Consider the following 18584-nt stretch of genomic DNA (forward strand, 5'->3'; position numbering starts at 1 on the left):
TACCCTTATTGAATTAGTAGAACATTTCAACAGGGGACTGCGTGTGTATCTCCTGTTATTAGTATCTTTCATTGTTCCTTTAGAGTGCCTTCAGCCTGTGCTCGCACAAGCTTTGTGCTGTCATGTGGCTCATAGAATCATCTAAGGTAAAGATGCTTCTAGTTCCTTAATTCTATTATTTTGTTATGTTACAGGGAACGCATTTGTTAATTCTGGCAGGTGGGTCTTAATTTCACAGTAACAAATGGGAGGTCCCCATAAAAAGAGAGCTAACATGTATTGAACACTGACTCATTAGGTGCCAGGCCCTGTATAAAGCATTGAGCAAGTATTCAGTATTATTTTTTTTCATCCCATTTGCAGGTGAGGAAACCCAGGCTCAAAGAGATTTAACCCATCGCCCATGGCTATGTAGCTGTTAATTAGGGAATTTTTAAATGTGTTAGCTTTCAAAGTTTATGATATTTCCACTCTGCATCATGTCTTTTACTTATTTACTTTTATTTGAATTTTTTTTTTTTTTACATTTTACTTGCACGTTTGATTTTTCTTTGGTCAGCAGCAAATGTTAATTCCCTACTTGCTCCCCTCCCTGCCCTTTAGTGAGGGGATGATAATTCTGTATTATGTTTCTGTAGTCCTCTAGTTTACACAGCGCTTCATATCCATTCTTGTTTGATCTTGGTGAGTGGCGGTCTGCATGCAGGGGGGCAGGGTTTTCATCGCCACTGGCAGCTGAGGAAATTAAGATTTCCAGTTTTGTGACAGATTTGCCAAAGGTGGTAATAATAAGTGGCACCAAAATTAGCTTTTGTTTTGAAGAGGAACACTGATCTACAGACTAAATTTTTTAGCAGCAAATTCTCTTCTTCAAACAAATTATATGGACACAATATATAAAAATATAAGTGGAGTGGTCCTAGTAGAAAAGATGTGGAAGGCCTGGGGCCCCACCCTCTGGGTTTCCTGTGCCCATGAGGCCCCTCAGCTGACCGGAACACAATTTGAAAACCACTGGGGAATGAGCAAAGAACTTTGGTGCCAGACATATCTGGATTCAATCTGTAGTTTGGGCCTGATGTTTAACCTCTCTTAGGTTTGGTTCTTCAGTTGTAAAATGGGTATGCTTTTCATAGGATTGCTGATAAATATTAACTAAAAAACAGGCCAAGCCTAGCACAATGCCCTTGGCTTCTGCAGAGGAGAGATCAAGTTGACAGGCAGCATAGGTTGGCCACTTGCCCTGCGTGGTCCTCCTGCTAAACCTGGGGTGGTGGGAGGGAGCTCGCTGCTGAGGCTGGGCCTCCATAGGACTTATTACCCAGAACTTTGTACTTGACCGAAGGCTCAGACATCACATTTATCAATAGTTTAGAACAGGGATGGGCAAACATTTTCTGTAAAGGATCAGAGAGTAGATATTCCAGGCTTTGGGGCCACCTAGTCTCTGCTGCAGCTACTCAGTTCTGCTGCTGCAGCACAGACGCAGCCGTAGACAATATGGAAACGACTGAGCATGGTTGTGTTCTAATAAAACTTTATTTGTGGGCACTGAATTTTGAATTTCATATAATTTTCATATATCACAAAATATTATGCTCTTGATTTCTTCAACCACTAAAAATGTAAAAACTGTCTTAACTCGTGGACTGTAGGTGGGTTGTACGTAAACAAGTGACAGGCTGGATTTGGCCGGTGGGCCAAAGTTTGCTCACGCCCAGTTTAGACATTGCTTGTTGGTAATCAATGCAGTTTTTTTTTTTTTAAATAAATTTATTTATTTATTTTTGGCTGCGTTGGGTCTTTGTTGCTGTGTGCAGGCTTTCTCTAGTTGCGGCGAGCAGGGGCTACTCTTTGTTGCGGTGCGCGGGCTTCTCATTGCGGTGGCTTTTCTCGTTGCGGAGCACAGGCTCTAGGAGCATGGGCTTCGGTAGTTGCGGCACACAGGCTCAGTAGTTGTGGCTCGCGGGCTTAGTTGCTCCGCGGCATGTGGGATCTTCCCGGACCAGGGCTCGAACCCGTGTCCCCTGCACTGGCAGGCGGATTCTTAACCACTGCGCCACCAGGGAAGCCCTCAATGCAGTTTTTGATCCTGTGAATTTAACTTAAAGTGATTGCTATTAAAGAAGTATTGATAGGGATTCCCTGGCGGTTCAGTGGTTAGGATTCTGTGCTTTCACTGCCGAGGGTGCGGGTTCAGTCCCTAGTCTAGGAACTAAGATCCTACAAGCCGCATGGCGCAGTCAAAAAAAAAAAAAAGAAGTATTGATATTAGGAAAGGCTTAATTTTCACAATAAAAAAAAGGTAGAATTTTTTTCATCCCGTACCTTTCAGGAATCGTTATATGTTCATTAGTTTCTTTACCCTCTATGAAGTGGTTAAAATGCAGTTATACTTGTCTTGGTGATGACTAAATGAATAAAGTTTCTAAATAAAGATGGAATAGTATAGTGGAAAGATCAGGAGTCATGAGGGAGTCAGGAAACTTGGCTTTGTCACTAATTTTGTGTCTTTATATATGTTACTTTACCTTTTGGGCCCTTCAGTTTCCTCATAGAAGTGAGGAAGCTGGAGATGATAGTATTAGAGATCTTTGCCAGCTCTAAAATTCTCTCATTCTACTTTTAGTTGTCTGTGATGGTGCTGTTGAACAATTTTCATCTATAGAAACTCTTAAGTACTTCATCAGTTAGTGTATTTTCAGAAATACCAGCAGGGTTTCACAGTGTATTGGAGACTGTTTACAACCACAGTTTATTCCCACTGCTAGTGCTAACCATCTCTAGCAACTGTGATTTAAATTCCACATACCATTACGATGAATGCCATGCTGCAACAGTTAACCTGTTTGGAGATGAGCTGCAGATACAAAGAGAAGGGGACTAGGAAAATTGGAAGAAGAAAAGGCTTATCCTGACTACATATGGGCTTGGGCTATGTCGGTTTTTGTCAACAGGGGGCACCCAGAGCAAAGCAGGTGCTCTGTGACACACTGTACACTGCCCTTCTCCCCAGACAGGCACAGGGCAGCGAGCAGTGGATTCACACTGGTCTCCCTCCTGCATATTGCTTGATCCGTGTCCACATTCGAAGACATTTTCTCCCATGCTGAAGTCAGATATTCGAAATGCAGTCTTAATAATTGTTATTTGCTTCCCTCTACAGTGGAAACCCAATTCCCTCACTGTCTTGGAGTGAATGATCCCAGGTTATAAAGTCTGGGCTTTTGGGTGAATGTGCAGTGTTAGGCTCTTATATAATTCAGTATCCAGTGAGCTCATATTCTGGAAATACTGCTCTGAAAGAGCACTTAATATCTGTGTAACGTATTGTAAGAAGAGTTTGTTCTTATTGCCTATTGCAGTGGTCCTCGAAGTGTGATTCTCGGACCAGCAGCATCAGCATCACCTGGGAACTTATGCAAATTCATGGTATCCCCCTCCTCCCAGACCTACTGAATCAGAAAGTTTGGGGCTGGGGCCCAGCCACCTGTCTCAGCATGCTCTCCAGGTGATTCTGATGCACATTCAAGCTGAGGACCACTGCCAAAGAGATGTACTGAAGATCAGGTGCCAAGCACTTTGCTAGGATGTTCATCTTCATTTTCCAGATGACAACACCAAGCCTAAAAGGTTCAGTGACTGCAAAGTCAGACTTCTAACAAGTGGTAGAGGAGGGATTTGAGTCCTGGTCTTTCTGACTCCAGATCTATGCTACAGTGGCTGCTAAAAAAATGCGAAGAGGTTCTGTATTGTTTAAATTCATATTTTTAAGTCAATCTTTTTTTCAGAATTAATACACATTTATCAAAGAAAATATAGAAAATACAGCAGGCCAAAAGAATAAAAATTGCCTTAATATATTAACTTTATCTTAACTTTTTGTTTATTGTTCTTATCTTGTTTCTATGCAGCTCTTTTTGCATATACACACATGATAAAATTCCTTACAAAATCTCATCATATGGTACAGACTTTCGTAATATGCTTCCAGCTCCTTCTTACTCCATTGTAAATATCTTTTCATGTCATTAAATATTTCTGTAGCGTTGTTTTACATGGCTGCCTAGTATTCCATTTTATGGTTCCATCATAATTCTTTCTAAACTCTGTCTTAAGTTGTTTTGATTCTGTGATAGGCTTTTAGGAGGAGTAGGATACTGAGTGCTGTGCTACTCTGGGTAAACAGTTTACACTGAGTGGCTTAAAGTATTATAATTAAGGTGATAAATACAGATTGAGGTTGAGGAGGGAAAATGGAACTGGAGAGGCAATAATAAGCCTAATGCTTAGGTTAAATTGAGCTCAGAAATAGGAAAACAAATTGAAGTAAAAAAACACAGAAGTATTAGGAATGGACTAGGGATCTGTGAGTGAGATGGGTTAAAACAAATAGTCAGAAAAATGTTTGTGAACCGTTTGATGGTGCCAGTGGCCTGCTTTTGTTACTGCCTTTTTTGACATAGAAGCTGATCTGCTGGGTGACAGTTTGAAAAAACTGGGCATAAGGCTTTTATAAATAACGGTTATTATTTATTGAGTACCTTCTGTGTGCCAGGCACCATATTAATCATTTATATAGACTTTACCATTTAATTTTTATAATAACCACGTGCATTCGATGCATTAGGTGGTGTTTCCCCCATTTTACAGAAGTGGAACCTGAGATTGAGACTTAAAGTAACTTGTTCAGATGCTTCGATTGGAACCCAGATTTGATCAAACTCCCAAACCTGTGCTTTTATAGTATCATTTATCTTCATTCTTTTTTCATGGCATGGCAAGTCATCAACCAGTGCTGGGGGCTGGGGGGTAGTTTCACTATCTCTTCAGGGACAGAGGGAAACTAGATGTGGAAGGAAGGACACTAAAGTCATAACAGAGCAGGAGTAGACTTGAAGATCCAGCAAAGCTACCACCTGCCCAGTTATCTCGGGGAAGGTGTAACCCTCGCCGGATACTGCAGCTGAGCAGGGACGGACTAGCGAAATGAGCTGTTGGTAGGAAGGAGCAGCGGTGGTCAGGAGAGTCAGAGCTCCCTCATTAAATGTCCCTTCCTAAAGGAGGTCATAATTCCTTTGAGGCATCTTTTAACAGCTTTAATGAGATATAATTAGATACTCTACCATTCACTCATTTAAAGTATACAATTCAGAGGCCTTTTTAGTGTATTCACAGAGTCTTCCTCACTCCAAAAAGAAACCGTGTACCTCTTAGTCATCATTGCCTGGTCCCCCTGTCTCCCTTGCCCCCAAACTCTAGGCAACCACGAGTCTGCTTCCTGTCTCTACAGATTTTCCTGTCTAGGATATTTCCTATAAATTGACTCAATATAATAAAGTCCTTTGTTCCCAGCTCCTTTCACTTAGCATGATGCTTCCAAGGTTTCTCCATGTTGTAGCATACATCAGTACTTCATTGTTTTTTGTTACTAAATAATATTCCATCGTTTGGACACACCACATCTTATTTATGTTTTCATGTTGGGAAGAGAAAGGTAAAGGGAATGAGACAAGTAAGAATTCTTCTTCCTAATTTAAAATGGACGGAAAAGGCAATACCATGAAAAGCAGACCTCTCAGGCCCTCTTGAGGAATTGTAACCAAAGGCAAAGGTAAATAGGACACTTGGCATCTGCTGCTTCAGGAGCCATTTGTAGCCCAGCGGCAGCTCTTCTGACCCGGACATGTGCAGCATTCAGGGAGCTCATTGTGTAAATCTTATGTGTTGGCCGGTGTCATTGCCCCCTACAATACCTCGTGTGGAAACGGAGAGGCCTTTGCTGATCTAATCTGAATACATTTCCCTTGGTTACTGCAGCTCTGGGTCCCCAGAGAGTCCTCTCTAAAGAGCCGGCTTGTTGAGTGCTGGCAGATGCAAGATTATTTCTGACGGTACGATTTGTTCAGTGGAGATAACACCCATCTTTCAGGTCCTGATCCATTGGCCAGAAATAGCAGCTGTCATTCCCATATTTTTTGGAATGAATGCTTACCCTAAGGCCCCCTGTACGTCCTTCTCAGTCTAGTGTTTGGAGGGCCCTTCTAGCAAGCAAGCAATGTGCCCTTCCAGGTGCCAGGTAACTACTGTTGTCCCATTGTTTTCTTTCCTGGTTTACCATCCAAGAAACAGTGTCCTGACCTTCGTAAAATGAATGGTCTGGGCCAGGACTGTAAGTTCCAAAACTTTTCATTTTGGATTTCAGAAAAGTTGTGGCTGACTTTTTACTGTCTGAACTTTCAGGATAGTTTAGAGAGTGACTTGTAATCACTTGTCTTAATACCCTGGCTCTTCTGTGGCATGTCTGCCCTAACGCAGAAATAAGAACCCAAGGTAGGGATCACCAGCTTGGCCCTTAGTTCCTTTGAATGTCAGAACGGGATTTCATCACGTTGTCCTGGTGCTGCAGATGGAGAAGCTGAGTCCCAGAGAGGTGAGATGACTTTCCCAAGGCTTATATTCTCAGAGCTCTTGCCAGTGCAGAGCTGCGTCTGTGATATGAGCCTTCACTCTCAGCTCAGTGCTTTTCCCCAGGGCCGTGTGCTCTCCTGACTAGGGCGGGGCCCAGTCCTGCTCCAGTGCACCAGTAGTGCAGGCTTTAAGGTATGTTCGAGAGTTTCGCAGGTGGGGACTGTGATGGTGAAAATCTGTAAGAGAGAGCAAGAGCGCTGGTTAATGAGTTTGGGGGCCACTGATCCAAGGAGCCCAGCCCTTCTGGCCTTCCACGGTACACGCTGTCCAGTGAGTATACGTGTTTTTGATTATGCGGTTGTAATTCCTGAGAGCCCTGTGTCTCTTCGCTAAAAAATATCTACGCTGCTGCACTAACCCAGCAAGCAGTCATCTTGTAGTGCCTGCCTGAATTGTTGGCTTGTGGCTGCCAACTCCTTGTTTGGAATGACTTTTGCCTGGTATCACATGAAGAGAGAAGACCAAAACCCTTCTCCGCTGTCCTTCTTCCCACTCCCCCCTCATCTCCCTCTTGGTGTGGAAGGGACCTCGCTTCCCAGCACTCCCTGCCCGGGACCCTGATAGAGCCAGTCAGCGGGACCCTAACTGCTGGGACCAGAAGTGAAAGCAACCCCTTCATGGTCAAACGCAGAAGCTGAGTAGACGGTCCATGCTGAGACCCCCTTCGGAACTTTCCCTTCTTCCCCGTCACTTCCTGTCCGTCACGTCCTCCCTCAGCACCATGAGCTGCTCCGCAGGAGAGGTTGTGTCCTTCACTCTCTCCCCTTTATCTGGCACACTGCTCAGCAGATAGAAAATAATCTCTGGCATCCTCACGCTGTTGACCGCCCTCTGACGGATGGGTGAGGTGCAGGAATGCTAATACAGCTGACAGCTGGCAGCGTTATTTCTCTATAGAAGTTTCCTAGTCCTCAGTAATAAGTTATAGCGACAGCTACTATTTATTGAATGCTTACTGTGCTCATTACTCACGTACACACACATCCTCAATTCCTCACTGTTCTCAACAACTCTCCCTGTAAGAAGATGGCAGAAGCCATATTCGACAGATGCAGAAACTGAGCTTTGGAGAGGTCTAGGTGACAGAGCTAGAAAGTGGTGGAACAGGTATTGAAACCTAAGCCTGTCTGACACTGAAGCCTATGTTTTTAATAACCACGTAAAGCCTCCCTGAGTAGTTAATTTGCTGAACATCCCTGCGAAAGAGAGCTGAGTCACTTGTGCTCCCTGGGTTTTATAAATGAGACGTCTGTGTAGCAAAGGGCATTCGTAGCACAGTTTAGATTAGGTTTGGCTTTGGGATTACAGAGCAGGAACAAAGGGGAGACTTAAGGAGCCTCTGCCACTTCCTGAAGCTGGTTTGCTTTGGCCCAGTGTTGAGGAATCCTTGTTCTTTGAGTCCACAGTGGTTTCAGGTCATTCCTAGCCTGCGCAGTTCCTGAGAGGTGGGGCTGCCCAGCAGCTCCAGATTGTTTGGGGTGGACCTAGTCCTGGTTCCACCTAGTTCCCCTAACTGGGGCCACGCTAAGGTGGGCTCCAGTTGGTCCCTGGACTGACTTGGTTTCTTAAAGGTCCTCCTGTTTTAGTCATTCAGTAGGAGGCTTTCTCTTCAGTTTTACCTTAGTCCTGTGATGACCATCCCCCCCTGTCAGTTACTGGGACTTGAGGATTTAGCTGTGGTTGTACCTAAGTACAAAGGGAATGCAGTTTTTGGCGGCTCTTGGTGATCAGTCCTGTGGAGTCCCCATAGTGTACTGGGGTTGAGGCGCTGCCTCTGTCATTCTCTGCTCAGAACTTAAACATTTTGTGTATATCCTTGAAATGGGAGAGAGAGTAAACTTCTGAGGAGTAAAGAGTTGTCAGGGATAATAAGATTTTGAGGAGACAGCCCTTCCTGCATTCTCCCTTGGGGGAAGAATGCAGCCAGGACTGAAGGGCATTGCCTCAACCAATTCAGTTAAGTGGCCCCGTCCTGGCTTAATAACTCGGGCAGACTTCCCAGTGGATTTGGCAAGGTATTAGGTTTCTCTCTCCCCAGACCCTCCCTTCTCTCTGCTCTGCACATGTGTGCTAACACAATTACAGAGAGGTTGCATCTTGCAATAAGATATCCTTTTTACAAAGGAGGGGGCTCCTCTTAAAGAGGAAGGAGAGGAATTCGGAGGAGGGAATGTGATTGTCAGAGTTTAAGTAGCAAGGAGCAGGCTGGGTTCATCTCTGTAAGGGCAGGCGCAGGAGGGAGGGTAGCTGGGTGATTAACAGCACCTAGAGCATGAGCATTCGGCACTGTGGAAATCATAAACTGTCTTTTGGCATTTGTTCATCCAGATTGTATCACTAAGAATCTGGTCATTAAAGAACAAGAACTCTCTTGTTCATGAAGGTCAGAGGTCCCAGTCTTCCGAGTTTGGTGGTCAACTGTTCAGAAATATTTCACAGTTTTAGTTGAAAACCTGAGCAGATGCTCCTGCTGTTGTTTACCCTTGGGGATCGGGTGACATTCTTCTCCCTTTTCCTCTTCCCCACCCCTCTGGGAACCGACCAATCACGCCAGGGAATGGATTTCAGTGCCTCTCTGGCCTCCTCCCAGAAGGAGTGTGCCCAACCGCAGCTCTCTGGAGCCTTAGCCAGCGGAGTGTTTAACTCCTGGGTGTCTGAATCGCAGTGAGCTCCTGACATTGCAGTTAGCTTGTTCTGTTGTTCGCCTTGACTCTCTGAGCCCATCTAATATTAAGTTAGTTTGCCCTGTCCCCAAGGGAAGGCTCCTAATGAGGCAAGGTGCAATGCATTGAGCTTGAAGAAGCTGGTTTTTTAAGCCCTAATTCTGCCAGTAACCAGCAGCATGACCTTGGGAAAGTTACTTTCCCTACTTGGAATTGATCCCTTTTCTGCTAAGTTAGAGGGAAAGGAGAGGGACAGAACGAACATTTATGACATAGCTGTCTATATCAGCCACCAGTCTTTACGTACGGCTAGCCTGAGGGTCTGGGGAGAAGCATTTAACCCTGTGTTGCGTACCTATTCTGAAGCAGTTTGCTTTTTACAGTTTGCCCTCTGTAGGGCAAATGCTAATGCTGTTCACCCAATTTTATAGATGAGAAGAGTGAAGGCTAGAAAGGCTGTCCAACTTGCCTAAGGTCAAATAGCTAGGAAGGCCCATCTGGCTCTAATGCCCAGACTTTCTTCCATTCTACTGGCTTGGCTAGAAAGGCCCTGAAAGTCCTTCCAGCATTTTCATTCTAATACTCTGAAAGTTTTAACTCCTTAATTAGCTTCTAGCTCTGCCCTACAGAAGGACTACTGTCTCCCTTTTTGCAGCCCTGTTAGTAGAGCAGGTGAATGACGTAGACATTCCTGCCATCTCCTGAAAGCAGCAAAAGAAGATGGTGCAGCCATCAGTTTTCTCTTTGCATCATAGGAAAGTTCTCATCCTTTAGAGCCAACATCTCCCGCTTCCTCAGCATCCCCCTTTCCTCATGCAGGTGCAGGTATTTCCTTTTCTCTTTGCCTTGTGTTTGTGATTGTCAGGTGAGTATCTCTAGTTTAAGGGAGGGGTGGAATTTTGAGGAGATTTTAAAAAATCTCCTTTATTCAAAGCTTTTCTGTGAGCTAGAGACCACAATATTGGGTTTATCCCTACTTGGAATTGCTGTGATATCTATACCCCCTGTCAGAAGCTCCCTCTTTCTGAGAGCTTGGTTATTTACTACAGTATCTTAAAAATTATCCTAGCTATCTGGTTTAGGGACATCTTGCCCCGTGGAACACTTTGTGTTTCTCTTCTGCAATTTTACTTTTAAATTCACATAGGAAATAGCTTTCTTTAGGTGCCTTCCTATCGATATTGTATTGCTACCAATTTACAATAAATTATAGTAGTAGCCCTAAAATGTCAGATTTGTGAAGGAGTCATTTTGTCTTTTTGTTGTGAGCTAAGAAAAATGACAATAAGCAAATCTATTAACAATTGTAAATTATTAAGCCAGGCACTGACCTACGTGTTTTATGTACATTATTTCTAACTTTCATGATAAACTTGCATTTATAGATGAATAAACAGAGTTAAGAGAGGCTAAAGTACTTGCTCAAGGTCACAGCTAGTGAGTGATTTGGCACTTCGATTCCAGGTCTGTTTCACTTCCAAACCTAAGTTCGTTCTTCAGTACCATGCTGCTTCTGGAAAATGATCTTGAGAGTTCACTTTAATCATCCATGCCCATGCCTCAGCTCTGATCACCCCAGAAAATCCATATGCCTTCTTTTAAAAAGGGAAATACCATTTTATATGGTAAACTTCACAGTTGGAAAAAAAATTAAGGGAAGTATTTTCTGGTCTTTGCCAACTTTTATAATCAGGTAACTTTTACTAAAGTTCAGTTTGAATTATTTTTACTGAAATTTAAATCCATCCCTTCTTGTTATAAGTGAAAATGCTAAATTAGTGGCTGCTTGTCATCAGATTCCAGAGAGTTAGGGGTTTCACTGTGGTTTGGGGTGGGCAGGAAGAGGTAGCCCTCAGAGGATGAGTTATATATAAGTCGATGGAGGAAAGCAGATAAAATTTTCTTGGGGTAGGGAACTGTTACCATTTGCTTCATCATTTGGTACATGCTGTGCTTACCGTCTCTTTGAGCACCTGAGGATGATGTTGAGAATCCAGTGGAAGGTGGGTTGGTGTTACTTAATGGCCTTTTGCTTCTCTCTAGCTCTTTTCACGAACTGCTTGTGATTCCATTCTACCACAGTGATACTGGGCTTTCCTGATTGTGTGCAATGAGAGATTCACATAAGAGAAGTAAACTCACTACATGATCTCCACCATCCAGATCAACTTAACAAATATTTCAACAATGTTTACTTGTGTGCCTATTATATACCAATCGCTTGGCATGACACTGATTATTCTGAGATAAATAAGACATGACCATTGCCCTTTAGGAACTCATAATGGAGTGGAATTTGCAGTCTCATTTAGGAAGCAAGACGTACAAACACAGAATTAATAACAAAAGCAGTATATGCTTAAGAACATTAAAAAAATAAGTGAGCTAGGGACAGCAAATTTTACTGGGGTTCCGAGATGAAAGGGGTTAGGATTTTGCCAGAGCAGTAAAGACAAGGTTCATTTACAGTTTCATCCAGGTATGCAGCAGGGCAGGGCGGGGGTCAGATGAGGTTTGGGTGTTGCCACTGCTAGTGACAGGAAACAGTGAAAATGGTTCACTGAATTAGGATAAGGTAAGTACCCTTCTAGAATTGTTGATGGAGTTGTAGCCAGAGACTGGGGAATGAAGGTTCCACAGTTAGCATTTTAAGTGGGGAGTGTAAAGGTGCCAGCAGCTAATGTAAAACAACAACAACAGTTTAATCCCTGAGGAAATCACATTTTTAGGAAAAAAATTTTTTAATCTCTTATATTTATCTTTTGGTTCCCTGGTTAGCACCCCACCCCACCCCCGCCTTAGCTTTTGAGTATGGTATTCTCTATACTAGAAGTCCCTTGACATTTATTCTTGTTGGGTTTTTAAAAGATGGAAGACTTCAAACTAAGTCATACACAGACAAAGATATCAGTAGGCCCATTTGCCGTGTGCATGGCTCACTGTGGCAGTATCCTTGATGATTGCTGAATATTTATTTATGAGGTTCCTTCCTCAAAGCCCACCCAATGAAGAACTCCTCTTTTCCCTTTTTTAGATTCCTGAAACTTACCTAAAACTCTCAGGCGGGAGAAGGTTTAGGGAAAGGAGTTTCTTTCCTTCTCCCTTCCCCCCACTCCATAGTAGCTCAATTTAAGTACCCTGTGGAGATAAAGATAAATGTGAGAAACTTCAGGATGAAAAGAACATTAGAGACCAGAGAAGTCAGGGGAGGTCATATCAGGCTTAAAGTGGAAACTATGTTACAACCTAAGCAAGGAGCAACTGATAGCTCTATAAATAGGATTTTATCTCCTATTAGGACATTTTTGGCATGGTTGTAGCTTCCCATGTGGGGGACTATTATATTTACTAAAAATAAACTGTCTTTCAGAAGCGATTAAAGTAAGTCCCACTAAACTCATTTATGTTATTAAAAATGTAGCCATAGCCTGAAAAGAAGTTTATAGAGTTTGGTACATACTAACTTTTGGGAGAACTTGGATTTTGAAGCCATCAGTTAGATATGGGACAGAGTGGTCTGGTCCAGTCTAGCGTGGGTTAGATGGATTGCCTTCTCAGAAGGCAATGTTATTTCATTTTTCTTCTGCTGGTTCAGAAGACCCGCAACCCCTAGTTCTACATTCAGACTCATAAATGGGCATAAACAGATGATAAGTGTATCATCTAGGAGAGGTAGAATAGTTCTAATTCTTCAGAAATCTTAACTGCTTAATTAAATCTGCTTGGATATGGCCATTCAGAGCAGAAGGGTGTGTAAATCGGCCATACCTTGGTATCCCTTCTGGGGAGCAAAAACCTTCAAGCTGTCTGAGTTTGTTTCTCACACTCTTGTTATCCTGATTGTAGCCCTTTAAATTGTGCAGCAAATTCTTGGCATGTATCTGCCTGTCAGCTAATCTCTGACGCCCCTGGATAGCTTATTTTCTTCCTTTGAGTATATTTGAAATTAGTAAGAAGCATCTTTTAATTTTAGTATCCTGTTAGAAGACTAGGAAAAACTGAAATTCAACAAATAGTAAAATTGCTTAAAGCACATTTCTCCAAGTTATTTGACCATGGAATGCTTTTCAAAATCTAATGAATTGAACAACAGAGCACAGTGTGACTCATGTACAATGTGTTTATGGATTAAAGTAGTCACCAGAAATGGTTTCATAGTTGAGTTAATGCCTTCAAAAAGTGAAATCATTTGCTTTTTTTGACTTCAAAACCAATTTTGGAGAAGTTAAATCATTTTTAAGTGCAAAATGAAAGTGATTAAGCTATTTTTGTTTTAAATATACTGCCTGTGCCTTAGTGCACAGGTTAAAAATCATCCTGCTTGGAGGACCTCACATATTATCCTTATTTCTCAAAGACGGCATCTCACTCTTAAATGACACTTTGTTGCATACTCGGTAGAAACTGTATACATGTGTTTAGTATTTTTCTTTTGAATGAATAAACTGAATAGAAATGTTGCTAGCATCAATTTGTAAATGGTTGGACCACCTATTGACAGCCCATGAAATGCTAAAAACATGGGTATATATTTCAAATACATCATATTTGCTAATTGCTTTAAACCCTTTACTACTGTTCTTTTTCTCCCCTTACAGCCACTCAACTCCTTTCTTTTCCCCAGTGCTTTAAAGAAGGAAACTGAAGTTCCTGATGTAGTATTTTTTGATAGATAATGAGATAAGAAAGTTGGTGAAAGAGGTTTGACAAGTTCATGGAATTCCTTGAGCCCCAGACCCAAGATCTGGCTAATTGGTTTCACCTAATTTTTCTTTTGTGCCTCACACTTACCAATCAGCTGTTATAGTGGTAATTGTAATGGTAATGATAGTGTATCATGCTCTGTTTACAGAATAGCTAACATACTCTATTGTATTGGGGTCTGAAGACATCCCTGTGTCATTACTTCCATTTTACAGATGATGAAAATGAGAGTGTATATATATATTTTATATATATATATATATGACTTTTTTCATTACTAAAATTCAGGAATCGTTAAGTTGAAACTTTATTTCTGTCATATTGGTGTGGAATGGTCAGGGATAGCAGGTTAGGGGGATAGACTAGCTGACTTTTTGGCCTAGGCTTCCAGCCTAGACATTTCAGGATTCTTTGACAGTCTCTGTCTTAGTCATGAGGGCTGTACGCTATTTATGTGTATAGAGCTTTCTGTGACACTGAATTTTAATTTGTAAAGTTACAGTAAAATAATTGACTCTTGAAAGTATCACTTAGGATTAAGTTCACTACATGTAACAGAATCCATCCCCTTTCCCCTCCCCTTGCCCCAGAGTGGCTTAAACAAGGCTTCGTCTTTCATGGAAACGAAGTCTGGAAGTAGGCAGCCCAGGGCTGATGCAGTGCTCAGTGGTTATCAAGGATCCAGGATCCTTACTGCTCTTTGCTTCTCTGTCTGTAGGATGTGGCCCAGATGGTTGCTACAGCTCCGGCCATCATTCCCGCATTTCCACAGAGTGGTTTGGAGGAGGAAAAGAGGTCCCCTCCCCTACTTAGGAAGACTTCCAGGAAGTCCCACATAACATTTCTACTAATGTCTCATTGGCCAGAACTTAGTGTATGGCCATATCTAGCTGCAATGGAGGTTGGGAGATAAAGTCCTTTCTTGGAGGGTGTGTATATTAATGTCCTAGAATGAAAACTGGGGTTTTGTTACTAAGGAAGAAGAAAGGATACTGCGAAACCACTAGCATTCTCAACCTCAGGGACCATCAGAATGACCTGACCTTGCCTCCCACATGGTGCAGAAGACCATTTGTAGCTTCTTTGGGAGCTTTTCAACCAATCTTTGCTGTATTATCCAATAAAATGATTTTTTTCTTGATGTATACACCTTTATGCAAACACCTTTTTTTGGGGCTGGGGAGCGCTGTGCCTCGCAGCTTGCGGGATCTTAATTCCCCGACCAAGGATCGAACCTGCACCCTTGGCAGTGAAAGCATGGAGTCCTAACCATTGGACTGCCAGGGAATCCCCCAAACGCTTTTTTAAACAGTTAATACAAGATAATAAGGATCATTGCAATTTCCTTTTAAGATCAACTTGGAGTTTTTCGAAATCAGTTTATTGGGATTTCAAATAGCATACAGTGAGCTTTTTAGTAAGAATAAAATATGTGTTAAATATTTAGGTGTCTAGTCATTGGTGAAGGAAAAAGTGTAATTTTTCCTTTGGTTTTTTGAAGCCTGGTTAAGCTATTAGATTATATGTTTCTTGGGTATAGAGAACTTGCTTTTTTTTTTTTTTAATTTAAGGTTTTATAGGTTTTTATTGGATAAATAATACATTTACATGATTCAGTATTCAAAAGGCACCAAATGGTCATGTAGTGAACAGTTGCTCCCCATTTCCTGTCTTGAGTGCCCCAGTGTCTTTACCCTAGAAGCAATGGGTGCTTTCCTTTTTGTGTATAATTCCTCATTAGAAAAAGAAAAAAAAAAATTCAGTGACACTGTGCTATACATTGTTCTGAGCCTTCCTTTTATCACTTGAAGAGCTTCCTCTTCCCCTCTCCACCCCCAAGGCTATATGGTGCTCCATTGTCTGGATGAACTGTAATTCATTAACAGAAGAACCTTGTCTTATTCTCATGTCTGTACTTGCTCTGCAAGCAGCATTCGTTCATATTGGTTAAACTGAACTCTTGGATTGAGTTTGACTATGCAGAATATTTTAGGAATGAGTTATTTTTAGTGATCAAGTATTCTAACTAGCTGAGAGGATTTTCCCTTCTTTAAGCATCAAGATGTTTAAGATTTATTTATTTTGGAAGTAAGTCCTTCTAAAATGTGTTATTTAACTATACAGTTTACTTTCTTCTTACCAGTTATACTTTTCTTACTGGTTTTAACACAGTTACCAACATCAGTTATTGTTTAGGACTAAAAAAGAGTGATTATTTCAGGAGCTTTTCGTGGTTTTGCCTTACTAAATGACCCCATTTTGATATCTTTCTGCTTTTTGATAACTTATCTGCTTTTAAGATTTTTTTCTCTTGGTCTCTCTTGCATCTGATGCGGCTGCCTCTCACATAATATTCCTCTTTCCTCTGGTACTTATTCCCTACTGCTTCCTAGTTCCCTTTCCTTTTTTGCTTTTTAAAATTTCGGTGAGTAAGTAGCCAGATAACCAGGGCAGAAATATTTCTAAAATAAAAATGAATAGATTCAAGAGAAGGCCTGGCGGAGCTTTCCTGCTGATGAAAGTGCGTGAACATTTTGATATTCTGGGTATTTAGAGGGCCTTTTGCTTCCTGGTTATTACCATGTTGTAGAACAGCTCTGTCTAGGAGATCTTTCTGTGATGATGGAGATGTTTTATATCTGCTCTGTCCAGTATATAATAACTACTAGGCCCATGTGGCTCTTGAGCACTTGAAATGTGGCAGGTGTGACTGAGGAACAGAAATTTTAATATTAATTAATTAATTAAAATTAAATTCAAATAGCCACACATGACTAGTGGCTAGTGCGTTGGACGTATGGTTCTAGACTATAAATAATTAACAACGAGCTTGATTATAGTGAAGCTTGGATTGGGATGCTATAATTTTATTGTACTGAGCAAAATGCTTTTATAGTATTGGAAAGAAGGTAGTTTGGAATGTAATAGTCAAATTAGCTTAAAGTAAATGATTAAATTGGAATTGCTTTTTCATTAATATAATTGTTATTTCAAACTGTAACATTCTAAAGCCATTGGTGCTGGCATGTGTTTATGGTTTGTAGCTGCGATAAAACTTTGAGTCCTTTTGGTAACTAGGGTGATATTAGTTGCGCTCTAACTTTATTTATAGGACTTGGTTAGACAGTTGCCTGAGTGCCAGAAACTCCTACAAATAACTTTGACCTTCCCTAGCAAAAAGTCAAAGGATAAACTGTCCCATAGTAGAAGATCTCAGTTGTATGTGATATACACAAAATATTACTCTCTAAGGGAGAAATGTATAACAAGAAAACAAATGAATACGTTAACTAATTATAGATTTTGATAACTGTTAGGAAGAAAATAAACAGAGCACAGTAATATAGAGAATAAGGGTTTGAGGGGAAGGACCTCCAACTAGAGAGAGTGGTCTGGAGAGCTTTAGCTGAGGAGGTGTTATTTAAGCTGAGATCTGAAAGATAAGGAGCCAGCCTTGCAGAGAATGAAGGAAGGATGAGGAGGGATGTCAAGAACAGGGGATAAAGGGGCTGAAAGGGTGCCGGGGAGAGGGATGGACTTGCTCTAGATGAGGCACTGACGCAGGATCAGTGTATTTAGAGCATAGTGATCGAAGGCGATATAATGATATAAAATGAGGTTGGAGAAGTGGGCACTTAGCAGATAGATCATATAGCACCTTAAAGGCCGTTATAAGGACTTCAGATAGAAAAAGAATTTAAGTGTAATGTGAAGCTATAGAATCAAAGGAGTGATACGATCTGATTAGAAAGTTCCTCTGGCTACTATGTGATGAGTGTTCTGAAGGGGAGCAGCAGTGGGAGGGGAGGAATTATTGCGATGTTCAGGAAAGAGGTGATGGTAGCTTGGGTTCAGGTGGTGGAGTGGAGATCAAGACGAGTCAGGCACACAGGACGTGTGATGGGTTTGATGTGAGGGGTGAGGGGTAAGGGGAGTGTCTTTAGCTTTTGTAATTGCCAGGTAGTACCACTTATTGAGGTAGAGAACACCAAGGGTATACCAGTTTCAAGGGTGGTGGTGGTGGTGAATTAAGAGCCCAGTTTGGGGACTGTTATGTTTGACATGCTTGGGAGGCAGCTAAGTAGTCATACTGCAGCATGAGAAGAGGTCTAGGATAAGGATGTAATTTGGTAATTATTAGCGTGTTGATGGTATTTGAAGCAGTGGGATTGGTTGAGACAACTCAGAGAGAGAAGGGTGACTCAGGATTGAGCCCCAGGGAACACTTCCTTTTTTAGCGGTCTGTTAATGGAAAAGCCAAAAAAGACACTGAGAAGAAGTAATCAGTGATGCACAGGAAAAAACCAGGATTGTAGTATCTCAGAAGGTAGAAGGAGAGAGTGTTTTAAGAAGGTTGCCAACTCTGTTGAATCCTGCTAAGAGGTCAGATAAGTTCAGGACAGCAAAATGTCCATTGGATTGAATAGCATGGATGTAGTTGACATTGACCAGTTGGTTTAATGGAGTGGAGGGCTTGGAAACTTTATTTTGAGTAGACTGAAGAAGAAATGAGAGGTGAAGAAGTGGAAACGGGTATAGATTCTTTTTTTGAGAAGATTTACTGTGAAGTGGTGAGCAAGGAAATGGAGAGAGTAGCTGGAGGGAGGTGAGGTGTCCAAGGACGATTTTTTTTAAACCTTGATTCATTTAGTTACTTGCCTATTATTGGACATTTATGTTTTTAAGTTTTTGCTCTTACAGATTGCTATGGTGAACTTCCTTCTACACTTGCGGGGATTTTCTAAG

The 18584-nt window shown here is 41.7% G+C and overlaps 1 protein-coding gene across 12 annotated transcripts in view; it reads left to right on the plus strand.

Annotated features, from left to right (window-relative positions):
- The window catches only part of RBFOX2 (RNA binding fox-1 homolog 2), a 263107-nt gene that overhangs the window by 89199 nt on the left and 155324 nt on the right, over positions 1-18584 (plus strand). The window contains exon 1 of one of the 12 annotated variants that reach the window (XM_061205625.1): positions 6635-6741. The exons of the other annotated variants lie outside the window; for them this stretch is intronic. Within the exon in view, the coding sequence (XP_061061608.1) occupies positions 6637-6741 (105 nt within the window). The 5' untranslated portion in view covers positions 6635-6636. Of the gene's footprint in view, positions 1-6634; positions 6742-18584 lie in introns of those variants that run through there. 12 annotated transcript variants of the gene reach the window in all.

Source organism: Eubalaena glacialis, chromosome 11 (genome assembly GCF_028564815.1).
Source record: "Eubalaena glacialis isolate mEubGla1 chromosome 11, mEubGla1.1.hap2.+ XY, whole genome shotgun sequence".
Lineage (NCBI taxonomy): Eukaryota > Metazoa > Chordata > Mammalia > Artiodactyla > Balaenidae > Eubalaena > Eubalaena glacialis.